This window comes from Microcaecilia unicolor, chromosome 13, assembly GCF_901765095.1.
Source record: "Microcaecilia unicolor chromosome 13, aMicUni1.1, whole genome shotgun sequence".
Taxonomy (NCBI): Eukaryota; Metazoa; Chordata; class Amphibia; order Gymnophiona; family Siphonopidae; genus Microcaecilia; species Microcaecilia unicolor.
Genome location: NC_044043.1, coordinates 46,628,114 through 46,642,494, shown reverse-complemented (window position 1 = coordinate 46,642,494; position 14,381 = coordinate 46,628,114). Strand labels below are relative to the sequence as shown.

The following is a 14,381-nucleotide window of genomic DNA, read 5'->3' as shown; positions in this document are numbered from 1 at the left end:
CGATCCTATTTAACCATGGGACGACCATTCCAGGTTCCTCAGCCACGAAAAGTGCTGACGACGGATGCATCACTCCTGGGGTGGGGAGCTCATGTAGATGGACTCCACACTCAGGGAGCCTGGTCCTTTCAGGAAAAAGGTCTGCAGATCAATCTCCTGGAATTAAGAGCGATCTGGAACGCTCTAAAGGCTTTCAGAGATCGGCTGTCCAACCGAGTAATCTTAATTCAGACAGATAATCAGGTTGCCATGTATTACACCAACAAGCAGGGGGGCACCGGATCTCGCCCTCTGTGTCAGGAAGCCGTCCAGATGTGGCTTGATTTTGGACGTTTTGCATGTGGATTTTTATTTTTTTAATGGCCCAAAAACAAAAACGTCCAAATCACGAAATGTCCATAGGATTTTCAAACACAAAAGATAGATGTCTATCTTTTCAAAAATGACTTCCTTTCCTGTTCGGAATTTGGACGTTTTGTGTAAAACATCCAAATTCTGATTTAGACATTCTATCAAAAATGCCCTCCACATGGCTTAGCATCCTCAACATCTGGCCAGCTGATACCTGCTGACATATACTTCTACTACTACTGATATGAGAGTCAAGACCCACTGTTGCAGTAGAAATGCACATGTAACAGTCATGTTTAGCAGAGCTCATATGATTTCACCTTTCTGTGACGGGCTTAATTGTAACTTAAGATAGTTTATCATGAACCCTAGCAGCTCCAGCAAATGGCCATGTGCATTGATTCTTTTGCACATGCACATGGCCATGGCCTTCATTCCCTAGCCCTTAGGGCTTGGAGCCTATTGGCCAATCCAGTCTGCCCTTCTTCAGTAACCCCTAACTCCTCCTTTTCCTAAGGGATCCCACGTGCCTGTCCTGTGCTTTCTTAAATTCTGACAGTCTTCATCTCCACTACCTCCACCACCTAGAGATGGAGGAGCTAGAGGAAGGTGAAAATGAGTAGGGTAATCATACATAGAAGATACAAATGACATGGCTGAGACAGTTACAGCAGATAAAAACCAATTGGCCCAGTCTGTCTACCCAGTTATACTAGGCTACCTTGAACAGATATATCAACAGATATTCAACAACCAGCCACAGAAGTATGAACGCTTGTTAGGATATCATTCCATTTCCTAGTGAGTTTTTGGTGTGTTCCTCTGGTATTCTAGCACCCTGATTAGATGGTCATAAAATATTCCTTACTTGATCCAACACCCAATCCTCCACCTGGTTTACCATCAACTTTTGTAATAGTCTAGTACAGTTACCAGCTAGCAAAATTGTTGCCAGAACACCCTGTTTCCTAGGTCTTTATGGCCGTGCTGGCATCAACCCGGTTGCTTTCAGAAGAACGGGAACCTTCTGGTTTCAACCCAGTTACCCTGTGAATTGTGTGCTACCTTTATCTCTCCTACAGTTATCACAATGAAAATGCTTAAACTAAATAACTAACTATTGTGGTAAATAGCTAGATTTTTGGAACTGAATTTCTTAGCTGAAAGGTGTTTTAAATGTAAATTCAAATTTAATAAGGTTTATTTGGATTAAATTCTCTGGAGTGATAATGTTCTCATGTGCTAGTCCCTCCGGGCTTTTCTGTGCTTAAAAAGGATGCTGCCAGGGTTGCTAAGCTGGAAATGACTGTGCAGCCATGGTGCAGCAGAAGCAAGGATTTGGAGACTGAAACCTCAGCTGCAGGTCGTCTGGTGCTGGTTCAGCAAGATAGGTCAAACCTCTTGTTTCAGTTTGTAAAACTTTGCTGCAAAGTAGGAGCATCATGCAGAGGTACAGAACAGCAATTTGATTTTTCCCCCTTTACTACATGCATAGAAAACTAAAGAAAAAAAACTGCTGTGAATTCAGGATGTAATCACGTAGTAGGTTATGGAAGACAGTAGCAGCATAGCTATGCAATCAAAGCCCTTTCCAGTTTTGCCATGTAGTCTAGGTAGCATAAAAGAGGACCACTTTGTTTAATGTGCATCATAATAAACATTTTGCCTGTGTGCATTCAAATAACATTGCCTTACCTTTTATTTCTGCTCACGTTGCTTCTGTTGAACTGTAAGCGTATTTAGAAAGTAGACAGTAGAAGAAAATGAAGTAAACATCAGTTTTGATGGGATCATACTCTGTAATATGAAAATTTATCGACGCTTTGCATTTTTTTGAAAACAATAATAAAAAAAAGTATTTCTTTTCTGTTGTACCGACCCTATCAATGTTTGTAGCAGAGTAAAAGGTAACGATTTCTCCTGTACAAGTTCAACAATTTTAATTATAACAATAATATATTAGGTTAGTAATTCCATGCTTTAAGTTTTACTTAAGGAGGGTGTGCCAGTTTGCTTTGTTTCTTGTAGAAATGTTAAATTTTCTTTTAGATGTGAAAGTAGCTTATGAAATGAAGAAAAATAATTTTAGGCGGTGGAAATGTTAAGAAAAATGCTTCCTCAACATTTGGATAGGTATTACTAATAATGCAGTTGAAGTCACTAGCAGTTTGTTAGAATTGCGCTAACCTCCCTGTTTACTAAGCCCCACAGGGGTTAAATTTGCTCTTTTCTCTTAAGTTTTACTTTTGAAAGTTTTTTTTTCATATCCAAAAGACCTTAGACTTGTTTTTATTTTACAGTGGAAGAATCCGATATCATTGATCTTGAAAAACGATACTGGTTGCTGAAGGCCCAGTCTCGTACTGGACGTTTTGATTTGGAAACATTTGGCCCTCTAGTTTCACCTCCTATTCATCTCTCTTTGAGTGAAGGTACATGATGTTAATTTAATAACTTTTGGAGCTTTTACTATGTAATTTTCCTTACTGTGGTTTTCATAACACAGTATCTCTGGCTAACAGTTTTGGATGTCTAATTTATTTTAGAGCATATTGCCAGTACAGATGTCTAATTTATCATTCTTCAAAGCTACATTTATCTTAGGAGTAGCTTAATGGTTAGTGCAGTGGGCTGAGAACTTGGAGAACTGGGTTCAGTTCCCACAGCAGCTTCTTGTCACTTAAACCTCCATTACCATAGGTATGAAAACAGACTGTGATCCCAGTAGCGATAGGGAAAGTATGTGACTAGAATATGTAAAACTACTTTGGTTGCACCACAGAAAGATGGTATATCAAGTTCATGACAATTGTCAGTACTAAACTACCCAGCGGTTATGATTCTTCTGTAATCGTGTTGATGATGATATCTCTTTGGCTGCAAAAATCTAATACAAATTAAGTGGAAAAAGAAAATGTTTCTAATTTTCTCCATATTGTAAGTCATATGGAGTGTATTTCTATAAAGGGGTGCCTATTTGGAACCTTTTTCTATAAAGGAAAGTAGACACTTACTTTTATAGAATACTATTGTAGTACAGCATATATTTTACACTAGCCATAGAGCACATATAAAGACTCACACCTAGATTGCTAAAAATGTGTGTAAATGATAGTATTCTATAAAGGGTAAATGGGATTTGATATACAGTACCGTCTTTCTGTGGCACAGTCATATATTATATGAGGCACTTTCTCTGTCCCTAGTGGGCTCACAAACTATGTTTCTGTACCTGGGGCAATGGAGGGTTAAATGTATGCATGTAACTTTGCACTCTGCCCAGACTGCACCCATGTGTACATCCACCTTCAAACTATGTGCCATTGCATTTAGGTCCCATTTTACAGAATAGCACATAGCTGGAATATTGGCATTTATATGCCTGGGCACACATATGAATGTACATGCTGGTATTTTGGTCATTTAGGTACCAAAAATGCACATATATATCGGTGCCTTCCTTACGGAGTCACCCTCAATCAACGTCTCTGGCGACAATCCCTAAATCCTGTTAGTCTATCATAGAGGTGATGCTGTGTTATCATTTCTGATAACATCTGAGAGCAGTGAGAGGTCTATCATGGATTGGAGGTACTAGAGCTCTGACAAGAGAAATTATGAAGGCAATATCTTTTCCCCCTTACACTACAGGTGTGCACTCATATTTGACTTTTTTATTTTTAATAAATTAACATTAAAAAAGTTTATTAATAACAAGGGTATTAATGTGCAAACATGATGGTTTGTAAAAATTTGTTTTTATTTATGTTTATACACCATGTTCAATAACTCTGAATTTATAAAAACAAAATAGGAAAATATTTTTTAGTATCAATGTTTGAGAGCTCTAGTAACCATGAAATATTTACATCCCTGGGGTTTTACAGCAAGCTGCCGTGTCAGGTGCCTCTGTTCCTGATAGGTAGTACCTTGTGGCCAGTCCCTGTAGTTTCCCTGTTAAAATCATTGTATTTGAGAAGATAAAATGGGCTGTTTAAATGTTGGTGATCAGTTACAGCTGAAGTATAATCCTTATAAACATCCATGCCATGAAAATTTAGTGTTAGTCAGTAAGCATCCTTTCCGTCTCCAAATTGTTTGTGCTAAAAGAAAAGATTGAACCATGAAGTTTTTTGTTCTAACAACAAGAAACCTGATTCACCATATTCACCAAGTGCTAACACAATCTTGTCTTGTAGGTTTATTTAATGCCTTTGATGAAAATCGTGACAATCATATAGACTTCAAGGAAATCTCCTGTGGGCTGTCAGCATGTTGCAGGGGACCCCTGGCAGAAAGACAAAAATGTGAGTTTGCAAAACATAGCTGTTTAAGTTTTGATTAAGAACATTTATTCTTAGTCAAATCTGATCTACAGTATTCTTATGAATTGCTTTTGTTCCCTGATCTTTTCTTTGCAAATGTGAGAGACCATTTTTAGGCCTATTTAGATGTTTGATATTGATATTTGTGACCCCAGCAGCAAGTCCATTTCTGTGCCTAGAAAGGTAGAGTTGCCAGTTTGGTTGGTCGTTTCAACACATACAGTAAATCCATTCTACCCTTGGGGTTATAAACTGCTTCCAGTGGTTTGAGTCTTCATCGTTGTAGTTTGTCAGACTTTTTTGTGCTCTTGATTAGGGTAATTTTCATGCTACTCATAATGCTTGTAGGCCCATTGGTATTTTTTACTTTGGGTCTACAAGCTGATTTTCAGACTCAGTTCCCTCTTGAAAATGGGGCTGTGGTGTATACGCTGTGCATTGGTATTGGAGCAGGTGAGAAGTATGTGCTTTAAAGTATTCTTAGTTATTTTTTTACACATTATTTTTCTTTGAGCAGGCAAAGCAACAATACAAGAATCCATAGAGGGTTCTCTTCATATGTAACAACTATACCAGATATGTCACAATAAAACCACCTTGGGTGAACAAAAGGGGCCCATTAAAGTTAAATCCCAGGTTGTTCTTTCCCACCCCTGACCTAACAAAAGCTTTTATGTTGGGGGAGGGGAAATATCATACAGCCCTTTTTACATGAATAAACCTATTTACCTGTGTAAAACGTTTTGAAAATTATTCTTGATATGAATCTGAGCAGGATACCTATTCTATTGTGTGGCAGTGGCGGCCAAAAAAGCAAACAGGATGCTAGGAATTATTAGGAAAGGGATGGTGAATAAAACTGAAAATACTATAATGTCTTTATATCGCTCCATGTTGCGTCTGCACCTTGAGTATTGCATTCAGTTCTGGTCGCCGTATCTCAAAAAAGATATAGTGAAATTAGAAAAGGTTCAAAGAAGAGGGACCAAAATGTTAAAGGGGATGGAATTCCTCTCGTATGAGGAAAGGCTAAAGATGTTAGGGCTCTTCATCTTGGAAAAGAGACAGATTAGGGGAGATATGATTGAAGTTTACAAAATCCTGAGTGGTATAGAATGAGTAGAAGTAAATGGATTTTATTTTTTTTTCCTTGTTCCAAAGTACAAAGACTAGGGGACACTTGAGGAAGATACATGGAAATACATTTTAAAACAAATAGGAGGAAATATTTTTTCACTCAACAAGTAGTTAATCTGGTAACAGTGGTTAGCATATCTGGATATAAAAAATGTTTGGACAAATTACTGGAGGAAAAGTCCATAGTCTGCTATTGAGACAGACAAGGGAAGCAAATGCTTGCCCTGGGATTTGTAGTATAGAGTGTTGCCACGATTTGGGTTTCTGCCAGGTACTTGTGACCTGGCTTGGCCACTGTTTGGAAAACAGGATACTGGGCTAGATGGACCATTGGTCAGACCCAGTATGGCTACTCTTATGTTCTTATGCTCTATTTGTGTCTTTTATGCCACTTATTTCCATAATAGATTCAAGGGGGATTACATAGTAAATAATCCTCAACAATAGAGTTGAATTGCAATAGACATATCTTAACTTTTTTTTTTAAACAAAACGTTGACTGTCCATTATTTAGAGAAGAAACAAGTTTTTAATAGTTTACAAAAAGGATGGTAGGAAGTGGTTTGCCCAGTGTGATATGGAAGACTGTTCCAAATTTTTGCTCCCTGGTATGAAAAAGATTGTTTAAGCAGTAGTTTAAAATGAATATTTTTCAGTAGCCTAATTTTAATATCTGTATACATCAAAAATTGAACTGATTATTTGGAATATTAAGAAATTGTTTAAATCTTTTGGAATTTTGGCCGTATAAAGACTTAAAAACCAGGCATACTATTTTAACTTCCGTTCATGATTTTATTGGCAGCCAGCAAAGGCTTTTCAAAAGGAGAGATGCCCTGTCAAATTTGCCTTTGAATCGCTCCGTGGTGCGACCGCACCTCGAATATTGTGTTCAATTCTGGTCAGCGCATCTCAAAAAAGAGATAGCGGAATTAGAAAAGGTACAGAGAAGGGCAACGAAAATGATAAAGGGAATGGGACGATTTCCGTAGGAGGAAAGGCTAAAGCGCCTAGGGCTCTTCAGCTTGGAGAAAAGATGGCTGAGGGGAGATATGATAGAGGTCTATAAAATAATGAGTGGAGTGGAAAGATTAGACTATAATCGCTTGTTTACTCTTTCCAAAAATACTAGGACTAGGGGGCACGCAATGAAGCTACAAAGTAGTAAATTTAAAACAAATGGAGAAAATATGTCTTCACTCAACATGTAATTAAATTCTGGGATTTGTTGCCAGAGAATGTGGTAAAATCAGTTAGCTTAGTGGGGTTTAAAAAAAGGTTTGGATGGTTTCCTAAAGGAAAAGTCCATAGACCATTATTAAAATGGACTTGGGGAAAATCCAGTGCTTATTTCTAGAATAAGCGGCTTAAAATGTGTTGTTCTGTTTTGGGATCTTGCCAGGTAATTGTGACCTGGATTAGCCACAGTTGGAAACAGGATGCTGGGCTTGATGGACCTTTGGTCTGTCCCAGTATGGCAATACTTATGTATTTATGCCCACCTTAATGATCAATCTTTCTGATGTATCAAGTAATTGTAATTTTTTTCAGTAACTTAATCGAGATGCTACAGTATAGAGAATTATAGTAAATCAATTGAGGAAGCAATATCGACTGAGCTGTGGTCCTCAAGGTTTGAACACTTAGGGCTCCTTCTACTAAGGTGTGATAATGGATTTAGTGGGCTTCTTAGTGTTTTTTAGTGCTTGCTAATCATTAGCACACCTTAGTAAAAGGAGCCCTTAATGAGAATCATATAACTCAAAGTTGCTTTAAATGATCTAGTGAAAAAATTTCTTTTGATTATCTGGGCCTCAAATATTACTTTTCAGTCCAGAATTATCCCCAAGATTTTAGATTTATTTTCAATGTTTAAAATCTTATCAGAGAATAGTGTTATCGTTTTCTTTTGTATGGATTCAAAATCCTGAACCATATTTCACACTTTTCTGTTTTTGCCAGTTAAGTGTTCATTAAGCATTCTTTACCAAGGAAAACGCAAGAATATCTTACATGGATGGTTCTCTTACTGATTTCTGGTTTCAGTGTAGATGTTGGGGAATGGATTTTGATGAAATTTTGAGATGTGCAAGCTAAAAACCTAAGAGCCACTAAAACTTTCTCTAGGAGGGCCAGATCTGAAGGGAACACTGGTAGGGGTTCTCTGGTTCCAACAGCCCTAGAAGAGAAACAGGGGAGAGGGCAAATGGGCTAGTGATTTGGAGAATGTTTTTGGATATTTTGTTTAGCCTTTCCAAAGTTGTTTATAATAATTTAGGCACCCTTTTGAAGCACTGAATAGTTTAAAATACTAATACTACTATTATTATTGCTATTAAACGGATATACAACAGGTTACAAGCGTATAGAAACAGTATTTGTGGTAGGGTAGACACCCCTGATGGTGTGGATAACATGAGGAAGGACTTAACAAAGCTAGAGGAATGGTCTGGAATTTGGCAGCTTAGATTTAATGCTAAAAAATACAGTCCAAATTGCGACACTCTCTTGTTTTAGGGGGAGTGTTTAGGGTTAGGCTTTGGCTAGTCATCGGGATATTTCTTGGTTCTTTCGTGGAGCCGAAAAGAAGGGGCAGCGAGAGGAAGGGCAGACCCTGGGTATATGAGAGAGGGAGGGCAAATGGTGGATTGAAGGGGCAGAGAGAAAGGGCAGATAGTGGATGGAAGGGACGGCAGAGAGGGCAGACACTGGATGGCAGAGAGAGAGCGAAGACAGATGCTGGATGGAAGGAAGACAGTGAAAAGAAGATGAGGAAAGCAGAAACCAGAGACAACATACTGTAAATAAAATATATATTTTTATTTTTTTGCTTTAGGATAAAGTAGTATTGTAGATTTGTTAATAAATGTTTATAAATAGAACATGTAAATAAGGTAAGCTTTTTATTGGACTAATTTTAATACATTTTGATTAACTTTCGGAGAACAAAACCCCCTTCCTCAGGTCAGGATAGGATGCTGTAACAGCACTGTACTATTTTGACCTGAGGAAGGAGGTTTTGGCCTCTGAAAGCTAAATGTATTAGTCCAATAAAATGGTATTATTTTATTTTCTATATTTGTTTTATTTCTATTTGTTAATTTGTAAAGTGGTGATTGGTATGTGTTAGTTTTGTTTTCAAATTTACATCTGCAGTCTTTATATTTTGCACAGTACTAGGGGACATTTTCTGTTTCTGTGGTGTTGCATTGTATGCAGAGTCTGGCATCTTTGGGGTTCAGTTTAATTTTTGTCTAAATAGAAAGTTTATGATTACTTATTCTATAGTGGATTAGGGTATATCTGTGTTTGTGAAAAAGACATGGCTTTCAGTTGGCATTGACTGTGCAGGATCGACGATCTGTACTATTCTGTCTGGTTTCATTTTACAATAGGTGAATTGATGTTCTAGTGCTCACTGTAGTGTTTAAGATGCTTTCCTTTTCCTTGTGTGACTTGTAGAAATGACTGCTTATGGTATGCTAGAATTGCTCTATAGGTCCAGAGTGTTTTGTATTCTCGATATGCCTAGTACTGGATTTTGGAGGAGGGTGTTATAAAAATGACCAGCCCTGGGTGTCAACTACCCTAGGTATGCCACTGCTTTGATCGCTGTCGCTGCCTTTTCTCCCACGGCTCCAGGTTCGGCCGTCCGGGAGGCAGCGTTCAGCGTTGCCTGCCTGCCCGGAAATTATTCTCTCCAGGCTCTGTTCCGCTGCCTTGGTCCCTGCATTCTTTTTTTCGCTCGTCACGCAGCGCTGCCATTCACACAAGCAGCTCCGCTTCCCTCTGCCGCATCCATCTGGCCCTATGTAAACAGGAAGTGCATCAGGCAGGGCCGGATGAATGCGGCAGAGGGGAGTGGAGTTGCCTGTGTGAATGGAGTTGGGAGCTGGCAACAGAGAAGAACATACTAGCACAGGTAAGTGTGACTTGCCTGATGAATGGAGTTCACAAGGAAAGGTGCAGGGAGAGAGAAGATAGATAATGAGGAGCTGCAGAACAAACACATTTGTAAGTAAGAGAAGCTTGCAGCTGTACAGGTCCCTGGTGAGGTCTCATTTGCTCTCGAGGGGAGTGACAAAAATGGTATGGGGTTTCTGCCAAAAAACCTATGAGAAGAGACTTGAAGCCCTGAATTATGTACCCCAGATCTGTGGTTTTCAATGCAGTCCTCGGGGACCACCTGATGAGCTTCTGGGTGGGGGTGGGCTCTGTGGAGCCAAGGTTAAAAAAATGTTCTTTATTCTGGGCTTCTGGATGGGGATTGGGAAGGCCAGGGGAGTGGGAGGGAAGGGCAGAACTGATGCCAGACTATGAGGGAAGGAGGGATGAGTAGAGCTGATGCCAAACTCTGGGGGGAGGGGCACAGCTGATGCCAAACATGGGGGGGGGGGGGGCAAAGCTGATGACAATCTCTGTGGGGGGGGGGGGGGGGAGAACAGATTTGATGCCAAACTGAGGGGGAGGGGGAAGGGCAGGGTTGATGCCGGGCTACAGTTCCAGGCTGGAGATTTTGGGACAGTCCTGCATTTCTGACCACCCCATTGTTATGGGACTTGCAGCACTGATTTCCATGGGCAGAATCAGACACTGCAAATCCCACACTGATTTGGGTTATAAAGTTTAAATCAGGACTGCACAAAATCTCAAGCCTGGAACTGGGTAATTTGCCATCTCTGTGATTTCTAATTTTTTTGTATTTTATTCTGCAGTTGGTAAGGGGTGATCTGTGTTCTATAGGTGACCGATGTAAAAGGTTCTGTGTGCATGTAGTTCGTGTGGGGATCTATACGAGTCTGACTTCTGTGGCTTTTTAAATGGGAATGTCAGTTTCAGAATTTACCTGTTTTATGAATACAGCTTAATCAGGCATTTGCATTTGTTACAAAGCAAAGTTTGAAGGATATGTACCATTGACATGTTTGGCCAAGAATGTCGGTGTTCCATGAACCAGGTATGTGGTTTGTGTTAATGCAGGAGAGCTGTTGCACAGACTGTTTACTTAGAAATCCATCATCAGGTGCACTCTAAGGCATTATTAAGGAGTATCCCAAGAAACACTACTCACACCTAGTGCCCACCCAAAATGTCAGGTCTGGCTATGCCACTGATTGTTATAGCTGCGTAGGCCAGAGCAGCCATATGGCTGAGTGTGGAAGCAATTAGTAGAACTCAAAGCCATTGCTGTATTTCTCCCGGGCTGTGTTCTTTCCTCTCTTCTCACAAGAGAGTATCTGCCTTTCCCCTACTTGTCTCCAAAGAAATTTATGGTATGAGGCTGGAATGTTCTAGACTTAGGAGTAACATAAGAAAATATTTCTTACTGTATAGTGCAGAACATACATGAAACAGCTTTTCAGTTGCAGTAAAAAGTAGTATATACATTCAAGAAACATGAGATAGTATAAAGGATTCGTAGGGAAATAAGGGTGAAATTGGAGCACGCTGAGAAAATGGGGGCAGACTTTGATGGGCTTGTGTTTATCTGCCATTCTAATCTATGTAGCCAGTCAGTGGTTTCTCTGCTTGCTCTAGTAAAGAAGATCCTGTATAGCCTCTGTCTTTAATTTTCACAGGCAGGGGTTTTCAGCCCAGTCCTTGGGGCACACTAAGGGTTTTCAGGATATCCCCATTGAACTCAATGGGGATATCCTGAAAACCCTGACTGGGAGTGTGCCTGAGGGCTGGGTTGAAAATCTCTGGTTAAGAGGGTCATTTATGCTTGTCCCATTCTTTCTTGAATTTGAAGACTATTTTGTCTCCACTGAAAATCTATGGAAAACAAAAATAATTAAAAAAATATATATAGGTAGTTTGATATGATCCTACTTTTTAGTTGTCCCAGGCTTGATCTCTCTGTTCTAACTTAGTCCTCATCTGGCCCCGGCAGCTATACTGTGTGATGGTTTATTGTAGTCTGTTGTCATCTAAGCTTGAGAACAGAGATCAGCAGAACTGCACTAGATCAGTGGTTCCTTAAACCTGGTCCTGGAGGCACCCTGACCAGTCAGGTTTTCAGGATATCCACAATGAATATTCATGAGAGAGATTTGCATGCACTGTCTCCACTGCATGCAAATCTCTCTCATGAATATTCGTTGTGGATATCCTGAATACCTGACTGGCTGGGGTGCCTCCAGGACCAGGTTTGGGAACCACTGGACTAGATAAATTTAAGTTGTGTTCTGTTGTACAGCAGTTCTGTCAAGTTTTGCTTGTCGGTATCTGGTTATACTTTATCATATTGCTTGACCTGTTTGTGTAATAAGTGTTCTTCTTTTTAATCAATTGTAATTTTTTTCCTGTTTCTAAATCAGTTTGTTTCAAGGTGTTTGATATTGATCGGGATGGAGTTTTGTCTCGCATAGAACTTAAAGAAATGGTGGTTGCGCTTTTAGAGGTCTGGAAGGATAACCGTACTGATGCATTACCAGTGAGTTATAATTTTGTTATTTACAGATCTGTCTCTTAGGTGGTGTACTGAAAAGGGAAAGTGGTTTCTTATGGGTCAATGTTGAAAGCCCACTGAGCAAATAATGATAACTTGATAAATTTATCCAGTTATATTTGGCTGTTATACATCCATATTTAACCAGCTAATTTTGTGAACAATCTGGCCAGATCCTACCTGCTCAAAATTTGATTGAGTTGGTTTAGGATAGCTGGACTTGTGCAGGTAAACTTAGCTGGTTAGCACTGAATATCACATTATCTAGCTAATGTTGGAAAACCTCCTCTGAGGATGCCTCCAGTTGGCTTGTTTTTTTCTCTCTGTTAAATTTTGAAGGTTTGCTGTTTTACCTACATAAATTTAGCCAGTAAAGTGACAATTTAAGCTATAACCTGCTTTTAGTTGGGTAACTCTTATGAATATTGTCCCTTAAAGGATTTAGAACCAAAATTGTGATTTAATTAAAAAAAATATATATATATGAATATTGCACTTGTTTTATGCTTATTTTATAAAGACAACATAGACACTTACGTACCTTTGTAAAATAAGCACCCAGAACCAACCCCAATTAGCACACAAATATACACGTGAGAAAGTTTTTACCTGCTCCAAGGCAACATCATGCATCCTTTATTGCAAGAATTGGTCCCCAGCAGCAGGAGGTGATGCACTGGGCACATCTACTACTACTACTAGACAGATCAGTAATTCATTTTAAGGAAAGGTCAGGGAGGCAGCACAGCAGCACTGCTGGAGGGAAGTTTGGTGTTTGCCATGCTTGTCCTTTCTCTATTGCTGGCTTCATTTTTTTTTTCTGGGCCTGCCCATGCTGTAGTGATCTGCTGGATGGTGTTTATTCTCAGTTTTCAAAAGGCTTTTCTCATATTGTTGCAAAAGTATTCAGACAATACAGCCTAAAATGTACAAAGAAAATAGGGTAGGGAATGTGGGACATTGGATTGTAGGACTGTTTCACAAATACCTAATTTAACCTTTCTTTTGTAAACCGCTTGGGATTAAGTGGTCTATAAATAAGTAGATTAGATTAGATGGACAGACAGTGTTAGATTACAGTATTTTCAGTGCAAAGGTAGGTCTTTTTTATGGTAGCTTACTGTTGAGAGTTTGGATGGCTCTTTTCTAGCTCATTGTGTCTCCATGTCATTGTTTTTCTTCAGCACTTCCCTGTAATATGGGTCAGCACAAAGTCCTGAAGCAGGATATTATCTTGATCTCAGATAACCATTGAACATTAATCTCCTTTTGATCATTCTTTTTGCGTATAATATGTAGATACTGGATTTTCATGGTTACTGACTCTATTATGTGCTTTTAAAGGAGTTGCACATGAATCCATATGATATCGTAGATGATATTTTGAAGTCGCATGATACTACCAAGGTAAGATTTTGCTGTATTTTTTTCCTCTCTGAGAGCTAAAATTTTTATTCTGTTTGTAGATATACCTGTTACAGCAGACGTTTCTCTGCTCCCAATGTTTGCCTGTTATATAAAATGTAGTGACAAGTACATGTGCTGATAGTCTGAATAAAATTCAAGGTGACAGCAAGGAATTGCCTTAGGTTCATTGAAACATGTCTGTTTTCTTTACTCTCTGTAAGCCTTATACTGCTGTATGTATTTGCATTTAATTTGACAGGTAACACAATTGAAAACTGAATGCATGGGTTGGACCAAACTGCCTGCAAGTTTTGCCTTGCTGTGTTCTGTATTGCTACGCAGGCAAAGTGAATCATTCCCACAATCTTGGTTGTTTAGCCAGTAGTGGGAAAGGTTTGTCTTATAAGAACAACAGTTAGCGATCTCAAAATAGCATTGATCATAGTTTTGGTGTGAACTGCATTGCTTTTGTGTATCTTTGCTGTAAGTTATTATTGTTAAGTACCTAATCTCTGCGTATGGCTGATGGATTGAAAGAGAAAAACTAGAGCCCACCAGATGGAGGTTTGTGATCTTGGAGGAAAACAGAAGTAAAATAGAGAAGGATTTTGTATTGAGGTCGCCTTGAATCTTTGTTTGCAGCTCCTTAGGATTTTTGTACTTCATGCCCTTTCTTCCCTGCTTATGATGGTCCTTGGTTGAGAGGAGTG

General features: G+C 39.2%; 1 protein-coding gene across 2 annotated transcripts in view; it reads left to right on the top strand.

The window, feature by feature from the left end:
- The window catches only part of USP32 (ubiquitin specific peptidase 32), a 389,293-nt gene that overhangs the window by 178,979 nt on the left and 195,933 nt on the right, over nucleotides 1-14,381 (top strand). For both annotated transcript variants that reach the window (XM_030222074.1, XM_030222073.1), the window contains exons 6-9: nucleotides 2,652-2,783; nucleotides 4,551-4,658; nucleotides 12,134-12,249; nucleotides 13,609-13,671. In XM_030222074.1, the coding sequence (XP_030077934.1) occupies nucleotides 2,652-2,783; nucleotides 4,551-4,658; nucleotides 12,134-12,249; nucleotides 13,609-13,671 (419 nt within the window). The remainder of the gene's footprint in view (nucleotides 1-2,651; nucleotides 2,784-4,550; nucleotides 4,659-12,133; nucleotides 12,250-13,608; nucleotides 13,672-14,381) is intronic.